General features: G+C 39.6%; 1 protein-coding gene across 2 annotated transcripts in view; it reads right to left on the bottom strand.

Moving 5' to 3' along the window:
* The window catches only part of GALNT14 (polypeptide N-acetylgalactosaminyltransferase 14), a 524,060-nt gene that overhangs the window by 97,103 nt on the left and 403,507 nt on the right, over positions 1 to 23,450 (bottom strand). For both annotated transcript variants that reach the window (XM_056568538.1, XM_056568539.1), the window contains one exon: positions 9,298 to 9,365. In XM_056568538.1, the coding sequence (XP_056424513.1) occupies positions 9,298 to 9,365 (68 nt within the window). The remainder of the gene's footprint in view (positions 1 to 9,297; positions 9,366 to 23,450) is intronic.

The following is a 23,450-nucleotide window of genomic DNA, read 5'->3' as shown; positions in this document are numbered from 1 at the left end:
ATTCAAAAATCTTAATCCTTCCAATAGTTATTAGCTTCTGAATTTTTCTGCCTAACTGCTCAATGATGATGTCACGTCCCGGGAGCTGTGCATGATGGGAAAATATCCCCATAGGAACTGCACAGCTCCCGGGACGTGAGTCATCAGAAAGCAGTTAGACAGAAAACAACTCAACTTCAGAAGCTAATAACTATTGGAAGGATTAAGATTTTTTAATAGAAGTCATTTACAAATCTGTTTAACTTTCCGGAGCCAGTTGATATATAAAAAAAAGTTTTTGCCTGGAATAACCCTTTAAGCACTACATCTACTGCAATGCCCTATATCAGTGGTCTCCAACCTGCGGACCTCCAGATGTTGCAAAACTACAACTCCCAGAATGCCCGGACAGCCGTTGGCTGTCCGGGCATGCTGGAAGTTGTAGTTTTGCAACATCTGGAGGTCCGCAGGTTAGAGACCACTGCCCTATATAACCCAACAGGGGTATGGAAACACTGCCTTTAGTACCCTTTATTTCCATATATTACTAATGTAGACTAAAAATTACAGGGGTACTCCACTTTTAGACATCTTATCTCCTATCCAAAGGATAGGAGATAAGATGTCTGATTGCAGGGGTCCCGCTGTTGGGCCCCCCTGCGATCTCTTGCAGCACCCGGCGTTGTAAACAAATGCTGGGTTCCTGCGGCAGTGGTCGTGACATCACGGCCATGCCTCCTTGTGACATCATGTCACGCCCCCTCCATTCATGTCTATGGAGGAGGGTGTGGCCGTGATGTCACGATCACAGTCTCTGGATCCGAGCATTATGAACAAAATGTTCAGAATGCCGGAGCACCGGAATACCACTTTAACTTATAATGAGAGAAGTTAAAGGGGCACTCTACAGAAATAAAAAAATAATAATAATAATCTGGTGCCAGAAAGTTTAACAGATTCATAAATTACTTCTATTTAAAAATCTTAATCCTTCCAGTACTTTTCAGCTGTTGTATGCTCTAGAGGAAGTTGTGTTGTTCCCTTCTGTCTGACCACAGTGCTCTCTGCTGACACCTCTGTCCGTGTCAGGAACTGTCCAGAGTAGGAGCAAATCCCGATAGCAAACCTCTCCTGCTCTGGACAGTTTCTGACATGGACAGAGGTGTCAGCAGAGAGCACTGTGGTCAGACAGAAGGGAACAACACAACTTCCTCTAGAGCATGCAACAGCTGAAAAGTACTGGAAGGCTTAAGATTTTTAAATAGAAATCATTTACAAATCTTAGTAACTTTTTGCCACTAGTTGATCTAAAACACATTTTTTTCCCTCCGGAGTACCCCTTTAACCTTTCTCTAAGTTGCACGCAAGAGCAAATGTCAAGAGCTCTAGCGGCCACTGCAGGGAAAAGGTGGCATTACATGAACCAAGTGATCAGCCATCCGTGTTATGCAGTGTTTCCCAACCAGGGTGCCTCCAGCTGTTGCAAAACTACAATTCCCAGCATGCCCGGACAGCCATTGGCTGTCCGGGCATGCTGGGAGTTGTAGTTTTGCAACAGCTGGAGGCACCCTGGTTGGGAAACACTGATGTAATGTATAGAGCCAGACCCACGTTAAGGAGCCCTAAGAAGGAGCTATAAGTGGACCATGTGACTTTGTAACAATGGCGCCCCCCGGAGGAAAGTCACTCTGCCATCAGAGTAATGAAATCTCCTAATGAAGCGGCCATTACTCCATCTCTAGTCACCAATGTGAAGAGTAATTTATAAGCCCAAAAAAGCTTTAATAAACAGCAATGAAGACAGCGCTGTAAGTGATGGGGCCCGAGGGACCCCGGGGAGGAAATCCATGATTTTTTAAAAATTTTTTTAAATCAACTGGTGTAAGAAAGTTAAATAGGTTTGTAATTATTTCTATTTAAAAATCTTAATCCTTCCAGTACTTATCAGCTGCTGTATGCTCCAGAGGAAGTTCTTTTTTTATTTTTTGTTTGCTTTCAATCTGACCACAGTGCTCTCTGCTGACACCTCTGTCCATTTTAGGAACTATCCAGAGAAGGAGCAAATCCCCATAGCAAACCTCTCCTGCTCTGGACAGTTCCTGACATGGACAGAGGGAAAATTTAAAAAGGAAGAACTTCCTCTATAGTATACAGCAGCTGATACGTACTGGAAGGATTAAGATTTTTCAATAGAAGTAATTTGCAAATCTGTTTAACTTTCTGGCACCAGTTGATTTAAATAAAAAATGTTTTCCAGCGGAGTACCCCTTCAAATGTAATTGCCCGATTCTCATTGTCCCATTAACCCTGAGGACACCACCATAGCATGGTAAAACATGTTGGGAAGGTGGGGGGGGGGGGGGGGGGGTGGTAATTGTATTATGTTATTCATTTAACAAATTTCCACTGCATGGTGCATGCAGGTTAACCAATCATCCTCAGTGATTGCCCAATCAAAAACATTGGCTGTCCGGGCATGCTGGGAGTTGTAGTTTTGCAACAGCTGGAGGCACCCTGATTGGGAAACACTGATATAATGTATAGAGATATATGCCCTGTGATTAGCCAGACCCACGCTAAGGAGCTATAAGTGGACCATGAGACCTCTTACAATGGCGCCCCCCGGAGGAAAGTCACTCTGCAGCAGCTAATTACAAATCCGTTTTACTTTCTGGTACCAGTTGGATCTGAAAACATTTTATTTTCCTCTGGAGTACCCCTTTAAATATGGAGCACATATTCCATAAAATGACAAATCCGGCTCTGCTACATCTCTGCACTACCTATAATGGCTCCTTCGTAAAATGCTTTCCAGCTCATTTTGGGAAGTAATCGTCGGGCATCTTGAGGGGAGACGGTGTTGTTACACTGAACAGGCTTTTACAAGTAATGAAACTTTTGACAGCGAGGCGTCTGTGCCGGGTCAGCTGATGACAGTCGTATCACAGAAAATGCGCAGCTCCATCTGCTTCTTAGACAGGGAAAACGATTCCGGCAGATGTCACCGCGTCTAGTCTCAGCGTGTGACCGCAGAACATGACACTGGAAATAAATGCAACACACATGTCCTGGCCCATTCCATAAGGGGGGGGGGTATCATTAGAGCTCGGGCTCCGTACACAGCCCCCATGCATAATGATGACCATGAGCTGTCCATGGTGAGGACAACCTCCCCTGCTATATACTGTGCTGGGGGACGGCAGATGTAGCAGAGCTGAATTTGGAGCTACTGGCGAGACCAGTCACAGGATCTTCAGTGGACGCCCCTGCTTAGTGTGCACGCATGATGCGTATTAAAAACTATAGGCTCCACCTTCTAAATGTGCAGGACAAGTAGGGTAGATTTAGGAATAGAGATGAGCGAATAATTTAGAACAAATCAAATTCATTGGACATTTCTAAATAAATTAACTCAATTCCAAAATTTTGGAAGATTTTTTTCAGGTGAAGAATTCAAAATGCTGGCTGCTATTTTTGCAATAAAAAGAAGGGTTAGAGGCCAGTGATATGGTTGGGGATCCTAACTGTAGCCCAACCATATCTTAGAGTCAAGTTAGTGATAGGTTAGATTTAGGGCTAGAATAGGGAAAAGTGAGCAATAGGTTAGGGTTAGAATAGACTAGGGTTTGGTTAGAATTAGGCTAGAGTTAGGGTTAGAATAAGGGTTAGGGTTAGGCTAGAGGTAGTGTCAGAATAGGGTTAATATAGGGGTAGCTAGGGGTAGGGTTAGGCTAGAGTTAGGGTTAGCATGGAGTTAGAATAAGGTAGGGTTAGGTTAGGGTTATACTAAAGTTAGGGTTAGGTTAGGGTTTGCATAGGCTAGTGTTATGTAAGGCTATAGTTACGGTTATAATAAGTTTAGGTTAGGAATGGGGTAAGACTGGGTTAAGGTTAGGCTTGCGTTAGGGTTAGGATGGGGTAAGGTTGGAGACAGGCCAAGGTTAGCGTTAGAATAGGCTAGGGTTAGATTAGGGTTAGCCTGGATTTAGGGTTAGGGTGTGAATAGACTAGGGTTAGACTGGAGTTAGGGTTAGGTTAGGGATAGGCTAGAGTTAGGGTTAAAATGGGCTAGGGTTAGAGTAGGGTTAGACTGGATTTAGGGTTAAGTTAGGGATAAGCTAGGGTTAGGGTTAGAATAGGCTAGGGTTAGATGTGGTTTAGACTGGAGTTAGGGTTAGGTTAGGGATAGGCTAGGGTTAGGTTAGGGATAGGCTAGGGTTAGAATAGGCTAGGGTTAGGTTAGGGATAGGCTAGGGTTAGACTGGAGTTAGGGTTAGGTTAGGGATAGGCTAGGGTTAGACTGGAGTTAGGGTTAGGTTAGGGATAGGCTAGGGTTAGGTTAGGGATAGGCTAGGGTTAGAATAGGCTAGGGTTAGGTTAGGGTTAGGTTAGGGATAGGCTAGGGTTAGACTGGAGTTAGGGTTAGGTTAGGGATAGGCTAGGGTTATGGTTAAGCTAGTGATTGGGTTAGAATTAGAATATGGTTTGGTTAGGGAAAGGCTAGGGTTAGGGCCTTGGTGTAAAAGGGGTTGGATAAAGTCATAGGAGATCTTGGGGTGTCACTAAACTGACTACAAATTGCTGTAAAATATTAGGATTACTGCGTCAGCTATGAAAAAAAGGATGGGATTATATATAAAGGTGGCATGCTGGGAGTTGTAGTTGTGCCACAGCTGGAGGCACACTAGCTGGGAAACACTGCCCTAGGATGTGATGTCACATTGACTATGCAGTCCCCTCTACCTCCATCACGTTATAGAGCATGGAGCAGAGAGTATTACTCCTTCTGGGCTTAGGAGTCCAGTGGGCTGTCCTACTCCATGTCAGGCATTTCAAATACTGATTAGGACCGCCCACTTGACAGTGGAGGGGGACGTCACATGCGGGTTTGTCGGGGTCTATGGATGAAGGACCCTCAATCATCCACAGTGACTCTTTTTTTTTTACTTTTCTCAGCACTGCACCCTACAGGTAAAGTGCATGTACTGCAATCAGACTCCTTCACATTAATGAGGGTTAATCTGCAGTTCTCTGCACAGGACAGGAGGTGGCGCTATACTGAGACTACATTTATAATACCGCTTTAAATTCTTCTACATTTTATTAACATTTTAGAAGAAAAAAATCCGGTCCTCGCCCGATCGCTGCCATAATAGTTCATTTACTTTCATGACTTTTAAATACAGAATTAAAGGGAGTTTAAAGAATCCATTAAAACTTATTAAACTCATCTATTTCTCCGGGGAGGAATCTCCAGGGGACATCAGTCACCGGGCGTCACATTCGTTCTCCATCCTTTACAGTTTTCGTGTAGTTAAGGCTCCTAATGGTCTCCAGGATTTCCTCCCCGGGGTCCCTCGGGCCCCATCACTTACAGCGCTGTCTTCATTCCTGTTTATTAAAGCTTTTTTGGGCTTATAAATTACTCTTCACATTGGTGACTAGAGATGGAGTAATGGCCGCTTCATTAGGAGATTTCATTACTCTGATGGCTTTCTGACTTTCCTCCGGGGGGCGCCATTGTTACAATTTACATGGTCCACTTATAGCTCCTTCTTAGACCCAGCGTGGGTCTGGCTAATCACAGGGCATATATCTCTATACATTGCATCAGTGTTTCCCAACTAGGGTGCCTCCAGCTGTTGCAAAACTACAACTCCCAGCATGCCCGGACAACCAATGTTTTTGATTGGGCAATCACTGAGGATGATTGGTTAACCTGCATGCACCATGCAGTGGAAATTTGTTAAATGAATAACATAATACAATTACCACCCCCCCCCCCCCCCCCACCTTCCCAACATGTTTTACCATGCTATGGTGGTGTCCTCAGGGTTAATGGGACAATGAGAATCGGGCAATTACATTTGAAGGGGTACTCCGCTGGAAAACATTTTTTATTTAAATCAACTGGTGCCAGAAAGTTAAACAGATTTGCAAATTACTTCTATTGAAAAATCTTAATCCTTCCAGTACATATCAGCTGCTGTATACTACAGAGGAAGTTCTTCCTTTTTGAATTTTCCCTCTGTCCATGTCAGGAACTGTCCAGAGCAGGAGAGGTTTGCTATGGGGATTTGCTCCTTCTCTGGATAGTTCCTAAAATGGACAGAGGTGTCAGCAGAGAGCACTGTGGTCAGATTGAAAGCAAACAAAAAATAAAAAAAAGAACTTCCTCTGGAGCATACAGCAGCTGATAAGTACTGGAAGGATTAAGATTTTTAAATAGAAATAATTACAAACCTATTTAACTTTCTTACACCAGTTGATTAAAAAAAAAAAAAAAAAATCATGGATTTCCTCCCCGGGGTCCCTCGGGCCCCATCACTTACAGCGCTGTCTTCATTGCTGTTTATTAAAGCTTTTTTGGGCTTATAAATTACTCTTCACATTGGTGACTAGAGATGGAGTAATGGCCGCTTCATTAGGAGATTTCATTACTCTGATGGCAGAGTGACTTTCCTCCGGGGGGCGCCATTGTTACAAAGTCACATGGTCCACTTATAGCTCCTTCTTAGGGCTCCTTAACGTGGGTCTGGCTAATCACAGGGCATACATCTCTATACATTACATCAGTGTTTCCCAACCAGGGTGCCTCCAGCTGTTGCAAAACTACAACTCCAAGCATGCCCGGACAGCCAACGGCTGTCCGGGCATGCTGGGAATTGTAGTTTTGCAACAGCTGGAGGCACCCTGGTTGGGAAACACTGCATAACACAGATGGCCAATCACTTGGTTCATGTAATACCACCTTTCCCCTGCAGTGGCCGCTAGAGCTCTTGACATTTGCTCTTAAAGGGGTATTCCAGGCAAAACCTTTTTTTATATATATCAACTGGCTCCGGAAAGTTAAAGAGATTTGTAAATTATTTCTATTAAAAAATCTTAATCCTTCCAGCAGTTATTAGCTTCTGAAGTTTTCTGTCTAACTGCTCAATGATGATGTCACATCCCGGGAGCTGTGCATGATGGGAGAATATCCCCATAGGAACTGCACAGCTCCCGGAACGTGGGTCATCAGAAAGCAGTTACACAGAAAACAACAACTCAACTTCAGAAGATAATAACTATTGGAAGGATTTAGATTTTTTAATAGAAGTAATTTACAAATCTCTTTAACTTTCCGGAGCCAGTTAATACAGTATATATATATATATATATATATATATATATATATATATATATATATATATATAAAAAGGTTTGGGCCTGGAATACCCCTTTAACCTCTTAAGGACCCATGACGTATGCATACGTCATGAGTCCCGGTCCTGCGATATAACGCGGGGTCACACGGTGACCCCGCATCATATCGCGGCGGGCCCGGCGTCATAGTGAAGCCGGGACCCGCCTCTAATAGCGCGCGGCACTGATCGCTGTGCCGCGCGCTATTAACCCTTTAGCCGCGCGCTCAAAGCTGAGCCGCGCGGCTAAAAACGAAAGTAAAAGTGCCCGGCTAGCTCACGGAGCTGTTCGGGATCGCCGCGGTATAATCGCGACATCCCGAACAGCTGTAGCACAGGAGGAGGTCTTCTTACCTTCTCCTGTGCTGTCCGATCGCCGAATGAGATCCAGGCTTGAGATCCAGGCTTGAGATCCAGGCTTGAGCATTCAATCGCCGAAAACCCTGATTGATCCATTCCTATGGAGATGGATCAATCAGTGTAAAAGATCTGTACATGCAATGTTATAGCCCCCCCCATAGGAGCTATAATACTGCATAAGAAAAGTGTAAAAAAATCATTAACCCTTTCAATTATCCCTTCCCCTAATAAAAGTTTGAATCACCCGGCATTTCCAAAAATAAAAAAAACATTATGTAAATAATAATAAAAATAAACATATGTGGTATCTCAGCGTGCGGAAATGTCCGATTTATAAAAATATACCGCTTTTTAAACCGCTCGTTCAATGGCGTACGCGCAAAAAAATTCCAAAGTCCAAAATAGCGCATTTTTGATCACTTTTTATACCACAAAAAAGTGAATAAAAAGTGATCAAAAAGTCTGATCAGAACAAAAATGGTACCGCTAAAAACTTCAGATGACGGCGCAAAAAATGAGCCCTCGTAGCGCCCTGAACACAGAAAAATAAAAAAGTTATAGGGGTCAAAAGATGACAATTTTAAACATATAAATTTTCCTGCATGTATTCATGATTTTTTTCGGAAGTGATACAAATTCAAACCTATACAAGTAGGGGATCATTTTAACCGTATGGACCTACAGAATAAAGATAAGGTATCAGTTTTGACAAAAAATGTACTGCGTAAAAAAAGAAGCCCCCAAAACTTACAAAATAGTGTTTTTTCATCAATTTTGTCGCACATTGATTTTTTTTCCCGTTTCACCGTAGATTTTTGGGTAAAATGACTAATGTCATAACAAAGTAGAATTAGTGACGCAAAAATTAAGCCATTATATATAATTTTAGGTGAAAATTTTTAAGAGTTATGATTTTTTAAAGTTAAGGAGGAAAAATAGAAAATGAAAAAACGGAAAAAGCCCGGGTCCTTAAGGGGTTAAGTGCAACTTAGTCCACCATAGAGAAAGGTTAAAGGGGTACAAAATGTTTTCACATCAACTAGTGGCAAAAAGTTACACAGATTTGTAAATGATTTCTATTTAAAAATCTTAATCCTTCCAGTACTTATCAGCTGCTGTATGTTCCAGAGGAAGTTGTGTAGTTCTTTCCAGTCTGACCACAGTGCTCTCTGCTGACACCTCTGTCCATGTCAGGAACTGTCCAGAGCAGGATATGTTTGCTATGGTGATTTGCTTCTGCTCTGGACAGTTCCTGACATGGACAGAGGTGGCAGCAAAGAGCACAGTGGTCAGACTGCAAACAACAACACAACTTCCTCTGTAGTATAAGGCAGCTGATAAGTACTGGAAGGATTAAGATTTTTTTATAGAAGTAATTTACAAATCTGTTTAACTTTCTGGCACCAGTTGATTTAAAAAAAAAAAAAAAAAAAAAAAAATATATATATATATATATATATATATATATATATATATATATATATATATATATATATATTGTATTCCACCGGAGTACCCCTTTAACTTCTCTACAGCACCACAACAGGTTAAATGAAGTAATACATTGTTCCTAATTAAATCAATGGTGCTGTCCATTTAATTCTGGGTTATGCTGACTCCTTCAGAATGAGATACCCTATTTAAAGGTGATCTCTACTTTGGCTAATAGATGCGTCCTGGATGGGGGGTCTCTGTCTATTAACCCCATAAATTACTTAATGGTGGAATTAAAATCAGGTTTTCTGAAGAAGAGGGCCCCTTTAAACTTACTCACAGTTATCGCTGTAGTCGTCCACTAATATGATCTCACGGATGAGGTGCATAGGGGTCCGATTCAATACACTGTAAGAGATAGAGACATAACATTAATGACTGTGGGATCTGTTCATACATAGAGATATACACAAGGTGGCGCTATGAATAGATGGACGCTCTGTACAGGTGAAGAAACAGGTGGTCACTGCGCAGATGATTTATGGACGTCACATTGTAAAGGTGGATGTGATTACAGCTACTCTAAGACCCTGAGGCAGCAATGTGCACTAAAGTCCTCTCCCTCTATATAGTGAAGTAATATTGTGCACTAAAGTCCTCTCCCTCTATATAGTAAAGTAATATTGTGCACTAAAGTCCTCTCCCTCTATATAGTGAAGTAATATTGTGCACTAAAGTCCTCTCCCTCTATATAGTGAAGTAATATTGTGCACTAAAGTCCTCTCCCTCTGTATAGTGAAGTAATATTGTGCACTAAAGTCCTCTCCCTCTATATAGTGAAGTAATATTGTGCACTAAAGTCCTCTCCTCTATATAGTGAAGTAATATTGTGCACTAAAGTCCTCTCCTCTATATAGTGAAGTAATATTGTGCACTAAAGTCCTCTCCCTCTATATAGTGAAGTAATATTGTGCACTAAAGTCCTCTCCCTCTATATAGTGAAGTAATGGTGTGCACTAAAGTCCTCTCCCTCTATATAGTGAAGTAATATTGTGCACTAAAGTCCTCTCCTCTATATAGTGAAGTAATATTGTGCACTAAAGTCCTCTCCCTTTATATAGTGAAGTAATATTGTGCACTAAAGTCCTCTCCCTCTGTATAGTGAAGTAATATTGTGCACTAAAGTCCTCTCCCTCTATATAGTGAAGTAATATTGTGCACTAAAGTCCTCTCCCTCTATATAGTGAAGTAATATTGTGCATTAAAGTCCTCTCCTCTATATAGTGAAGTAATATTGTGCACTAAAGTCCTCTCCCTCTATATAGTGAAGTAATATTGTGCACTAAAGTCCTCTCCCTCTATATAGTGAAGTAATATTGTGCACTAAAGTCCTCTCCTCTATATAGTGAAGTAATATTGTGCACTAAAGTCCTCTCCCTCTATATAGTGAAGTAATATTGTGCACTAAAGTCCTCTCCCTCTATATAGTGAAGTAATATTGTGCACTAAAGTCCTCTCCTCTGTATAGTGAAGTAATATTGTGCACTAAAGTCCTCTCCCTCTATATAGTGAAGTAATATTGTGCACTAAAGTCCTCTCCCTCTATATAGTGAGGTAATATTGTGCACTAAAGTCCTCTCCCTCTATATAGTGAAGTAATGGTGTGCACTAAAGTCCTCTCCCTCTATATAGTAAAGTAATATTGTGCACTAAAGTCCTCTCCCTCTATATAGTGAAGTAATATTGTGCACTAAAGTCCTCTCCCTCTATATAGTGAAGTAATATTGTGCACTAAAGTCCTCTCCCTCTATATAGTGAAGTAATATTGTGCACTAAAGTCCTCTCCCTCTATATAGTGAAGTAATGGTGTGCACTAAAGTCCTCTCCTCTATATAGTGAAGTAATATTGTGCACTAAAGTCCTCTCCCTCTATATAGTGAAGTAATGGTGTGCACTAAAGTCCTCTCCCTCTATATAGTGAAGTAATATTGTGCACTAAAGTCCTCTCCTCTATATAGTGAAGTAATATTGTGCACTAAAGTCCTCTCCCTCTATATAGTGAAGTAATATTGTGCACTAAAGTCCTTTCCCTCTATATAGTGAAGTAATATTGTGCACTAAAGTCCTCTCCCTCTATATAGTGAAGTAATATTGTGCACTAAAGTCCTCTCCCTCTATATAATGAAGTAATATTGTGCACTAAAGTCCTCTCCCTCTATATAGTGAAGTAATATTGTGCACTAAAGTCCTTTCCCTCTATATAGTGAAGTAATATTGTGCACTAAAGTCCTCTCCCTCTATATAATGAAGTAATATTGTGCACTAAAGTCCTCTCCCTCTGTATAGTGAAGTAATATTGTGCACTAAAGTCCTTTCCCTCTATATAGTGAAGTAATATTGTGCACTAAAGTCCTCTCCCTCTATATAGTGAAGTAATGGTGTGCACTAAAGTCCTCTCCCTCTATATAGTGAAGTAATGGTGTGCATTAAAGTCCTCTCCCTCTATATAGTGAGGTAATATTGTGCACTAAAGTCCTCTCCCTCTATATAGTGAAGTAATATTGTGCACTAAAGTCCTCTCCCTCTATATAGTGAAGTAATATTGTGCACTAAAGTCCTTTCCCTCTATATAGTGAAGTAATATTGTGCACTAAAGTCCTCTCCTCTATATAGTGAAGTAATATTGTGCACTAAAGTCCTCTCCCTCTATATAGTGAAGTCATATTGTGCACTAAAGTCCTCTCCCTCTATATAGTAAAGTAATATTGTGCACTAAAGTCCTCTCCCTCTATATAGTGAAGTAATATTGTGCACTAAAGTCCTCTCCCTCTATATAGTGAAGTAATATTGTGCACTAAAGTCCTCTCCCTCTATATAGTGAAGTAATATTGTGCACTAAAGTCCTCTCCCTCTATATAGTGAAGTAATGGTGTGCACTAAAGTCCTCTCCCTCTATATAGTGAAGTAATGGTGTGCACTAAAGTCCTCTCCCTCTATATAGTGAAGTAATGGTGTGCACTAAAGTCCTCTCCCTCTATATAGTGAAGTAATATTGTGCACTAAAGTCCTCTCCCTCTATATAGTGAAGTAATATTGTGCACTAAAGTCCTCTCCCTCTATATAGTGAAGTAATATTGTGCACTAAAGTCCTCTCCTCTATATAGTGAAGTAATATTGTGCACTAAAGTCCTTTCCCTCTATATAGTGAAGTAATATTGTGCACTAAAGTCCTCTCCTCTATATAGTGAAGTAATATTGTGCACTAAAGTCCTCTCCCTCTATATAGTGAAGTAATGGTGTGCACTAAAGTCCTCTCCCTCTATATAGTGAAGTAATATTGTGCACTAAAGTCCTCTCCCTCTATATAGTGAAGTAATATTGTGCACTAAAGTCCTCTCCTCTATATAGTGAAGTAATATTGTGCACTAAAGTCCTCTCCCTCTATATAGTGAAGTAATATTGTGCACTAAAGTCCTCTCCTCTATATAGTGAAGTAATATTGTGCACTAAAGTCCTCTCCCTCTATATAATGAAGTAATATTGTGCACTAAAGTCCTCTCCCTCTATATAGTGAAGTAATATTGTGCACTAAAGTCCTCTCCCTCTATATAGTGAAATAATATTGTGCACTAAAGTCCTCTCCCTCTATATAGTGAAGTAATATTGTGCACTAAAGTCCTTTCCCTCTATATAGTGAAGTAATATTGTGCACTAAAGTCCTCTCCTCTATATAGTGAAGTAATATTGTGCACTAAAGTCCTCTCCCTCTATATAGTGAAGTAATATTGTGCACTAAAGTCCTCTCCTCTATATAGTGATGTAATATTGTGCATTAAAGTCCTCTCCCTCTATATAGTGAGGTAATATTGTGCACTAAAGTCCTCTCCCTCTATATAGTGAAGTAATATTGTGCACTAAAGTCCTCTCCCTCTATATAGTGAAGTAATATTGTGCACTAAAGTCCTCTCCCTCTATATAATGAAGTAATATTGTGCACTAAAGTCCTCTCCCTCTATATAGTGAAGTAATGGTGTGCACTAAAGTCCTCTCCCTCTATATAGTGAAGTAATGGTGTGCACTAAAGTCCTCTCCCTCTATATAGTGAAGTAATATTGTGCACTAAAGTCCTCTCCCTCTATATAGTGAAGTAATATTGTGCACTAAAGTCCTCTCCCTCTATATAGTGAAGTAATATTGTGCACTAAAGTCCTCTCCTCTATATAGTGAAGTAATATTGTGCACTAAAGTCCTTTCCCTCTATATAGTGAAGTAATATTGTGCACTAAAGTCCTCTCCTCTATATAGTGAAGTAATATTGTGCACTAAAGTCCTCTCCCTCTATATAGTGAAGTAATGGTGTGCACTAAAGTCCTCTCCCTCTATATAGTGAAGTAATATTGTGCACTAAAGTCCTCTCCCTCTATATAGTGAAGTAATATTGTGCACTAAAGTCCTCTCCTCTATATAGTGAAGTAATATTGTGCACTAAAGTCCTCTCCTCTATATAGTGAAGTTATATTGTGCACTAAAGTCCTCTCCCTCTATATAGTGAAGTAATATTGTGCACTAAAGTCCTCTCCTCTATATAGTGAAGTAATATTGTGCACTAAAGTCCTCTCCCTCTATATAATGAAGTAATATTGTGCACTAAAGTCCTCTCCCTCTATATAGTGAAGTAATATTGTGCACTAAAGTCCTCTCTCTCTATATAGTGAAATAATATTGTGCACTAAAGTCCTCTCCCTCTATATAGTGAAGTAATATTGTGCACTAAAGTCCTTTCCCTCTATATAGTGAAGTAATATTGTGCACTAAAGTCCTCTCCTCTATATAGTGAAGTAATATTGTGCACTAAAGTCCTCTCCCTCTATATAGTGAAGTAATATTGTGCACTAAAGTCCTCTCCCTCTATATAGTGAAGTAATATTGTGCACTAAAGTCCTCTCCTCTATATAGTGATGTAATATTGTGCATTAAAGTCCTCTCCCTCTATATAGTGAGGTAATATTGTGCACTAAAGTCCTCTCCCTCTATATAGTAAAGTAATATTGTGCACTAAAGTCCTGTCCCTCTATATAGTGAAGTAATATTGTGCACTAAAGTCCTCTCCCTCTATATAGTGAAGTAATATTGTGCACTAAAGTCCTCTCCCTCTATATAGTGAAGTAATATTGTGCACTAAAGTCCTCTCCCTCTATATAATGAAGTAATATTGTGCACTAAAGTCCTCTCCCTCTATATAGTGAAGTAATATTGTGCACTAAAGTCCTCTCCCTCTATATAGTGAAGTAATATTGTGCACTAAAGTCCTCTCCCTCTATATAGTGAAGTAATATTGTGCACTAAAGTCCTCTCCTCTATATAGTGAAGTAATATTGTGCACTAAAGTCCTCTCCCTCTATATAGTGAAGTAATATTGTGCACTAAAGTCCTCTCCCTCTATATAGTGAAGTAATATTGTGCACTAAAGTCCTCTCCCTCTATATAGTGAAGTAATATTGTGCACTAAAGTCCTCTCCTCTATATAGTGAAGTAATATTGTGCACTAAAGTCCTCTCCCTCTATATAGTAAAGTAATATTGTGCACTAAAGTCCTCTCCCTCTATATAGTGAAGTAATATTGTGCACTAAAGTCCTCTCCCTCTATATAGTGAAGTAATATTGTGCACTAAAGTCCTCTCCCTCTATATAGTGAAGTAATGGTGTGCACTAAAGTCCTCTCCTTCTATATAGTGAAGTAATATTGTGCACTAAAGTCCTCTCCCTCTATATAGTGAAGTAATATTGTGCACTAAAGTCCTCTCCCTCTATATAGTGAAGTAATGGTGTGCACTAAAGTCCTCTCCCTCTATATAGTGAAGTAATATTGTGCACTAAAGTCCTCTCCTTCTATATAGTGAAGTAATATTGTGCACTAAAGTCCTCTCCCTCTATATAGTGAAGTAATATTGTGCACTAAAGTCCTCTCCTCTATATAGTGAAGTAATATTGTGCACTAAAGTCCTCTCCTCTATATAGTGAAGTAATATTGTGCACTAAAGTCCTCTCCCTCTATATAGTAAAGTAATATTGTGCACTAAAGTCCTCTCCCTCTATATAGTGAAGTAATATTGTGCACTAAAGTCCTCTCCCTCTATATAGTAAAGTAATATTGTGCACTAAAGTCCTCTCCCTCTATATAGCGAAGTAATGGTGTGCACTAAAGTCCTCTCCCTCTATATAGTGAAGTAATATTGTGCACTAAAGTCCTCTCCCTCTATATAGTGAAGTAATATTGTGCACTAAAGTCCTCTCCCTCTATATAGTGAAGTAATATTGTGCACTAAAGTCCTCTCCCTCTATATAGTGAAGTAATGGTGTGCACTAAAGTCCTCTCCCTCTATATAGTGAAGTAATGGTGTGCACTAAAGTCCTCTCCCTCTATATAGTGAAGTAATGGTGTGCACTAAAGTCCTCTCCCTCTATATAGTGAAGTAATGGTGTGCACTAAAGTCCTCTCCCTCTATATAGTGAAGTAATATTGTGCACTAAAGTCCTCTCCCTCTATATAGTGAAGTAATATTGTGCACTAAAGTCCTCTCCCTCTATATAGTGAAGTAATGGTGTGCACTAAAGTCCTCTCCTCTATATAGTGAAGTAATATTGTGCACTAAAGTCCTCTCCCTCTATATAGTGAAGTAATATTGTGCACTAAAGTCCTCTCCCTCTATATAGTGAAGTAATATTGTGCACTAAAGTCCTCTCCCTCTATATAGTGATGTAATATTGTGCACTAAAGTCCTCTCCCTCTATATAGTGAAGTAATATTGTGCACTAAAGTCCTCTCCCTCTATATAGTGAAGTAATATTGTGCACTAAAGTCCTCTCCCTCTATATAGTGAAGTAATATTGTGCACTAAAGTCCTCTCCCTCTATATAGTGAAGTAATATTGTGCACTAAAGTCCTCTCCCTCTATATAGTGAAGTAATATTGTGCACTAAAGTCCTCTCCTCTATATAGTAAAGTAATATTGTGCACTAAAGTCCTCTCCTCTATATAATGAAGTAATATTGTGCACTAAAGTCCTCTCCCTCTATATAGTGAAGTAATATTGTGCACTAAAGTCCTCTCCTCTATATAGTGAAGTAATATTGTGCACTAAAGTCCTCTCCCTCTATATAATGAAGTAATATTGTGCACTAAAGTCCTCTCCCTCTATATAATGAAGTAATATTGTGCACTAAAGTCCTCTCCCTCTATATAGTGAAGTAATATTGTGCACTAAAGTCCTCTCCCTCTATATAATGAAGTAATGGTGTGCACTAAAGTCCTCTCCCTCTATATAGTGAAGTAATATTGTGCACTAAAGTCCTCTCCTCTATATAGTGAAGTAATATTGTGCACTAAAGTCCTCTACCTCTATATAGTGAAGTAATATTGTGCACTAAAGTCCTCTCCCTCTATATAGTGAAGTAATATTGTGCACTAAAGTCCTCACCCTCTATATAGTGAAGTAATATTGTGCACTAAAGTCCTCTCCCTCTATATAGTGAAGTAATATTGTGCACTAAAGTCCTCTCCCTCTATATAGTGAAGTAATATTGTGCACTAAAGTCCTCTCCTCTATATAGTGAAGTAATATTGTGCACTAAAGTCCTCTCCCTCTATATAGTGAAGTAATATTGTGCACTAAAGTCCTCTCCTCTATATAGTGAAGTAATATTGTGCACTAAAGTCCTCTCCCTCTATATAGTGAAGTAATATTGTGCACTAAAGTCCTCTCCTCTATATAGTAAAGTAATATTGTGCACTAAAGTCCTCTCCCTCTATATAGTGAAGTAATATTGTGCACTAAAGTCCTCTACCTCTATATAGTGAAGTAATATTGTGCACTAAAGTCCTCTCCCTCTATATAGTGAAGTAATATTGTGCACTAAAGTCCTCTCCTCTATATAGTGAAGTAATATTGTGCACTAAAGTCCTCTCCCTCTATATAGTGAAGTAATATTGTGCACTAAAGTCCTCTCCTCTATATAGTGAAGTAATATTGTGCACTAAAGTCCTCTCCCTCTATATAGTGAAGTAATATTGTGCACTAAAGTCCTCTCCCTCTATATAGTGAAGTAATATTGTGCACTAAAGTCCTCTCCCTCTATATAGTGAAGTAATATTGTGCACTAAAGTCCTCTCCCTCTATATAGTGAAGTAATATTGTGCACTAAAGTCCTCTCCCTCTATATAGTGAAGTAATATTGTGCACTAAAGTCCTCTCCCTCTATATAATGAAGTAATATTGTGCACTAAAGTCCTCTCCCTCTGTATAGTGAAGTAATATTGTGCACTAAAGTCCTCTCCCTCTATATAGTGAAGTAATGGTGTGCACTAAAGTCCTCTCCCTCTATATAGTGAAGTAATATTGTGCACTAAAGTCCTCTCCTCTATATAGTGAAGTAATATTGTGCACTAAAGTCCTCTCCTCTATATAGTGAAGTAATATTGTGCACTAAAGTCCTCTCCCTCTATATAGTGAAGTAATATTGTGCACTAAAGTCCTCTCCCTCTATATAGTGAAGTAATATTGTGCACTAAAGTCCTCTCCCTCTATATAGTGAAGTAATATTGTGCACTAAAGTCCTCTCCCTCTATATAATGAAGTAATATTGTGCACTAAAGTCCTCTCCTCTATATAGTGAAGTAATATTGTGCACTAAAGTCCTCTCCCTCTATATAGTGAAGTAATGGTGTGCACTAAAGTCCTCTCCTCTATATAGTGAAGTAATATTGTGCACTAAAGTCCTCTCCCTCTATATAGTGAAGTAATATTGTGCACTAAAGTCCTCTCCCTCTATATAGTGAAGTAATATTGTGCACTAAAGTCCTCTCCCTCTATATAGTGAAGTAATATTGTGCACTAAAGTCCTCTCCCTCTATATAGTGAAGTAATATTGTGCACTAAAGTCCTCTCCCTCTATATAGTGAAGTAATATTGTGCACTAAAGTCCTCTCCCTCTATATAGTGAAGTAATATTGTGCACTAAAGTCCTCTCCTCTATATAGTAAAGTAATATTGTGCACTAAAGTCCTCTCCTCTATATAATGAAGTAATATTGTGCACTAAAGTCCTCTCCCTCTATATAGTGAAGTAATATTGTGCACTAAAGTCCTCTCCTCTATATAGTGAAGTAATATTGTGCACTAAAGTCCTCTCCCTCTATATAATGAAGTAATATTGTGCACTAAAGTCCTCTCCCTCTATATAGTGAAGTAATATTGTGCACTAAAGTCCTCTCCCTCTATATAGTGAAGTAATATTGTGCACTAAAGTCCTCTCCCTCTATATAGTGAAGTAATATTGTGCACTAAAGTCCTCTCCCTCTATATAATGAAGTAATGGTGTGCACTAAAGTCCTCTCCCTCTATATAGTGAAGTAATATTGTGCACTAAAGTCCTCTCCTCTATATAGTGAAGTAATATTGTGCACTAAAGTCCTCTACCTCTATATAGTGAAGTAATATTGTGCACTAAAGTCCTCTCCCTCTATATAGTGAAGTAATATTGTGCACTAAAGTCCTCACCCTCTATATAGTGAAGTAATATTGTGCACTAAAGTCCTCTCCCTCTATATAGTGAAGTAATATTGTGCACTAAAGTCCTCTCCCTCTATATAGTGAAGTAATATTGTGCACTAAAGTCCTCTCCTCTATATAGTGAAGTAATATTGTGCACTAAAGTCCTCTCCCTCTATATAGTGAAGTAATATTGTGCACTAAAGTCCTCTCCTCTATATAGTGAAGTAATATTGTGCACTAAAGTCCTCTCCCTCTATATAGTGAAGTAATATTGTGCACTAAAGTCCTCTCCCTCTATATAATGAAGTAATATTGTGCACTAAAGTCCTCTCCCTCTATATAGAGAAGTAATATTGGGATCTAAAGTCCTCTCCCTCTATATAGTGAAGTAATATTGTGCACTAAAGTCCTCTCCCTCTATATAGTGAAGTAATATTGTGCACTAAAGTCCTCTCCCTCTATATAATGAAGTAATATTGTGCACTAAAGTCCTCTCCCTCTATATAGTGAGGTAATATTGTGCACTAAAGTCCTCTCCCTCTATATAGTGAAGTAATATTGTGCACTAAAGTCCTCTCCTCTATATAGTGAAGTAATATTGTTCACTAAAGTCCTCTCCCTCTATATAGTGAAGTAATATTGTGCACTAAAGTCCTCTCCCTCTATATAGTGAAGTAATATTGTGCACTAAAGTCCTCTCCCTCTATATAGTGAAGTAATATTGTGCACTAAAGTCCTCTCCTCTATATAGTGAAGTAATATTGTGCACTAAAGTCCTCTCCTCTATATAGTGAAGTAATATTGTGCACTAAAGTCCTCTCCCTCTATATAGTGAAGTAATATTGTGCACTAAATTCCTCTCCCTCAATATAGTGAAGTAATATTGTGCACTAAAGTCCTCTCCCTCTATATAATGAGGTAATATTGTTCACTAAAGTCCTCTCCCTCTATATAGTGAAGTAATATTGTGCACTAAAGTCCTCTCCCTCTATATAGTGAAGTAATATTGTGCACTAAAGTCCTCTCCTCTATATAGTGAAGTAATATTGTGGACTAAAGTCCTCTCCCTCTATATAGTGAAGTAATATTGTGCACTAAAGTCCTCTCCCTCTATATAATGAAGTAATATTGTGCACTAAAGTCCTCTCCCTCTATATAGTAAAGTAATATTGTGATCTAAAGTCCTCTCCCTCTATATAGTGAAGTAATATTGTGCACTAAAGTCCTCTCCTCTATATAGTGAAGTAATATTGTGGACTAAAGTCCTCTCCCTCTATATAGTGAAGTAATGGTGTGCACTAAAGTCCTCTCCCTCTATATAATGAAGTAATATTGTGCACTAAAGTCCTCTCCCTCTATATAGTGAAGTAATGGTGTGCACTAAAGTCCTCTCCCTCTATATAGTGAAGTAATATTGTGCACTAAAGTCCTCTCCTCTATATAGTGAAGTAATGGTGTGCACTAAAGTCCTCTCCCTCTATATAGTGAAGTAATGGTGTGCACTAAAGTCCTCTCCCTCTATATAGTGAAGTAATGGTGTGCACTAAAGTCCTCTCCCTCTATATAGTGAAGTAATATTGTGCACTAAAGTCCTCTCCCTCTATATAGTGAAGTAATATTGTGCACTAAAGTCCTCTCCCTCTATATAGTGAAGTAATGGTGTGCACTAAAGTCCTCTCCTCTATATAGTGAAGTAATATTGTGCACTAAAGTCCTCTCCCTCTATATAGTGAAGTAATATTGTGCACTAAAGTCCTCTCCCTCTATATAGTGAAGTAATATTGTGCACTAAAGTCCTCTCCCTCTATATAGTGATGTAATATTGTGCACTAAAGTCCTCTCCCTCTATATAGTGAAGTAATATTGTGCACTAAAGTCCTCTCCCTCTATATAGTGAAGTAATATTGTGCACTAAAGTCCTCTCCCTCTATATAGTGAAGTAATATTGTGCACTAAAGTCCTCTCCCTCTATATAGTGAAGTAATATTGTGCACTAAAGTCCTCTCCTCTATATAGTAAAGTAATATTGTGCACTAAAGTCCTCTCCTCTATATAGTGAAGTAATATTGTGCACTAAAGTCCTCTCCTCTATATAGTAAAGTAATATTGTGCACTAAAGTCCTCTCCCTCTATATAGTGAAGTAATATTGTGCACTAAAGTCCTCTCCCTCTATATAGTGAAGTAATATTGTGCACTAAAGTCCTCTCCTCTATATAGTGAAGTAATATTGTGCACTAAAGTCCTCTCCCTCTATATAATGAAGTAATATTGTGCACTAAAGTCCTCTCCCTCTATATAATGAAGTAATATTGTGCACTAAAGTCCTCTCCCTCTATATAGTGAAGTAATATTGTGCACTAAAGTCCTCTCCCTCTATATAATGAAGTAATGGTGTGCACTAAAGTCCTCTCCCTCTATATAGTGAAGTAATATTGTGCACTAAAGTCCTCTCCTCTATATAGTGAAGTAATATTGTGCACTAAAGTCCTCTACCTCTATATAGTGAAGTAATATTGTGCACTAAAGTCCTCTCCCTCTATATAGTGAAGTAATATTGTGCACTAAAGTCCTCACCCTCTATATAGTGAAGTAATATTGTGCACTAAAGTCCTCTCCCTCTATATAGTGAAGTAATATTGTGCACTAAAGTCCTCTCCCTCTATATAGTGAAGTAATATTGTGCACTAAAGTCCTCTCCTCTATATAGTGAAGTAATATTGTGCACTAAAGTCCTCTCCCTCTATATAGTGAAGTAATATTGTGCACTAAAGTCCTCTCCTCTATATAGTGAAGTAATATTGTGCACTAAAGTCCTCTCCCTCTATATAGTGAAGTAATATTGTGCACTAAAGTCCTCTCCTCTATATAGTAAAGTAATATTGTGCACTAAAGTCCTCTCCCTCTATATAGTGAAGTAATATTGTGCACTAAAGTCCTCTACCTCTATATAGTGAAGTAATATTGTGCACTAAAGTCCTCTCCCTCTATATAGTGAAGTAATATTGTGCACTAAAGTCCTCTCCTCTATATAGTGAAGTAATATTGTGCACTAAAGTCCTCTCCTCTATATAGTGAAGTAATATTGTGCACTAAAGTCCTCTCCCTCTATATAGTGAAGTAATATTGTGCACTAAAGTCCTCTCCCTCTATATAGTGAAGTAATATTGTGCACTAAAGTCCTCTCCCTCTATATAGTGAAGTAATATTGTGCACTAAAGTCCTCTCCCTCTATATAGTGAAGTAATATTGTGCACTAAAGTCCTCTCCCTCTATATAGTGAAGTAATATTGTGCACTAAAGTCCTCTCCCTCTATATAATGAAGTAATATTGTGCACTAAAGTCCTCTCCCTCTGTATAGTGAAGTAATATTGTGCACTAAAGTCCTCTCCCTCTATATAGTGAAGTAATGGTGTGCACTAAAGTCCTCTCCCTCTATATAGTGAAGTAATATTGTGCACTAAAGTCCTCTCCTCTATATAGTGAAGTAATATTGTGCACTAAAGTCCTCTCCCTCTATATAGTGAAGTAATATTGTGCACTAAAGTCCTCTCCTCTATATAGTGAAGTAATATTGTGCACTAAAGTCCTCTCCCTCTATATAGTGAAGTAATATTGTGCACTAAAGTCCTCTCCCTCTATATAGTGAAGTAATATTGTGCACTAAAGTCCTCTCCCTCTATATAGTGAAGTAATATTGTGCACTAAAGTCCTCTCCCTCTATATAGTGAAGTAATATTGTGCACTAAAGTCCTCTCCCTCTATATAGTGAAGTAATATTGTGCACTAAAGTCCTCTCCCTCTATATAGTGAAGTAATATTGTGCACTAAAGTCCTCTCCCTCTATATAGTTGTCACGATGCCGGCTGGCAGGAGGTGGATCCTCTGTGCCAGAGAGGGATTGGCGAGGACCGCGCTAGTGGACCGGTTCTAAGCCACTACAGGTATTCACCAGAGCCCGCCGCAAAGCGGGATGGTCTTGCTGCGGCGGTAGTGACCAGGTCGTATCCACTAGCAACGGCTCACCTCTCTGGCTGCTGAAGATACTGAAGAAAGGCGAGGTACAAGGGAGTAGGCAGTAGCAAGGTCGGACGTAGCAGAAGGTCGGGGGCAGGCGGCAAGGTTCGTAGTCAGGGGAGATAGCAAAGGTACTGGTACACAGGCTATAAAACACACAATACGCTTTCACTGGCACTAAGGCAACAAGATCCGGCAAGGGAGTGCAAGGGAGGAGACTAGATATAGCCAGGGAACAGGTGGGAACCAATTAAGCTAATTGGGCCAGGCACCAATCATTGGTGCACTGGCCCTTTAAGTCTCAGGGAGCTGGCGCGCGCGCGCCCTAGAGAGCGGAGCCGCGCGCGCCAGCACATGACAGCAGGGGACGGGAACGGGTAAGTGACCTGGGATGCGATTCGCGAGCGGGCGCGTCCCGCTGTGCGAATCGCATCCCCAACGGCCATGACAGAGCAGCGCTCCCGGTCAGCGGGACTGACCGGGGAGCTGCAGGGAAAGAGACGCCGTGAGCGCTCCGGGGAGGAGCGGGGACCCGGAGCGCTAGGCGTAACAATAGTGAAGTAATGGTGTGCACTAAAGTCCTCTCCTCTATATAGTGAAGTAATATTGTGCACTAAAGTCCTCTCCCTCTATATAGTGAAGTAATGGTGTGCACTAAAGTCCTCTCCCTCTATATAGTGAAGTAATATTGTGCACTAAAGTCCTCTCCTCTATATAGTGAAGTAATATTGTGCACTAAAGTCCTCTCCCTCTATATAGTGAAGTAATATTGTGCACTAAAGTCCTTTCCCTCTATATAGTGAAGTAATATTGTGCACTAAAGTCCTCTCCCTCTATATAGTGAAGTAATATTGTGCACTAAAGTCCTCTCCCTCTATATAATGAAGTAATATTGTGCACTAAAGTCCTCTCCCTCTATATAGTGAA

The sequence above is a fragment of the Hyla sarda genome, chromosome 3 (genome assembly GCF_029499605.1).
Source record: "Hyla sarda isolate aHylSar1 chromosome 3, aHylSar1.hap1, whole genome shotgun sequence".
Taxonomy (NCBI): Eukaryota; Metazoa; Chordata; class Amphibia; order Anura; family Hylidae; genus Hyla; species Hyla sarda.
The sequence above is the reverse complement of the archived record's forward strand: the minus strand, read 5'-3'. Positions and strand labels throughout refer to the sequence as shown.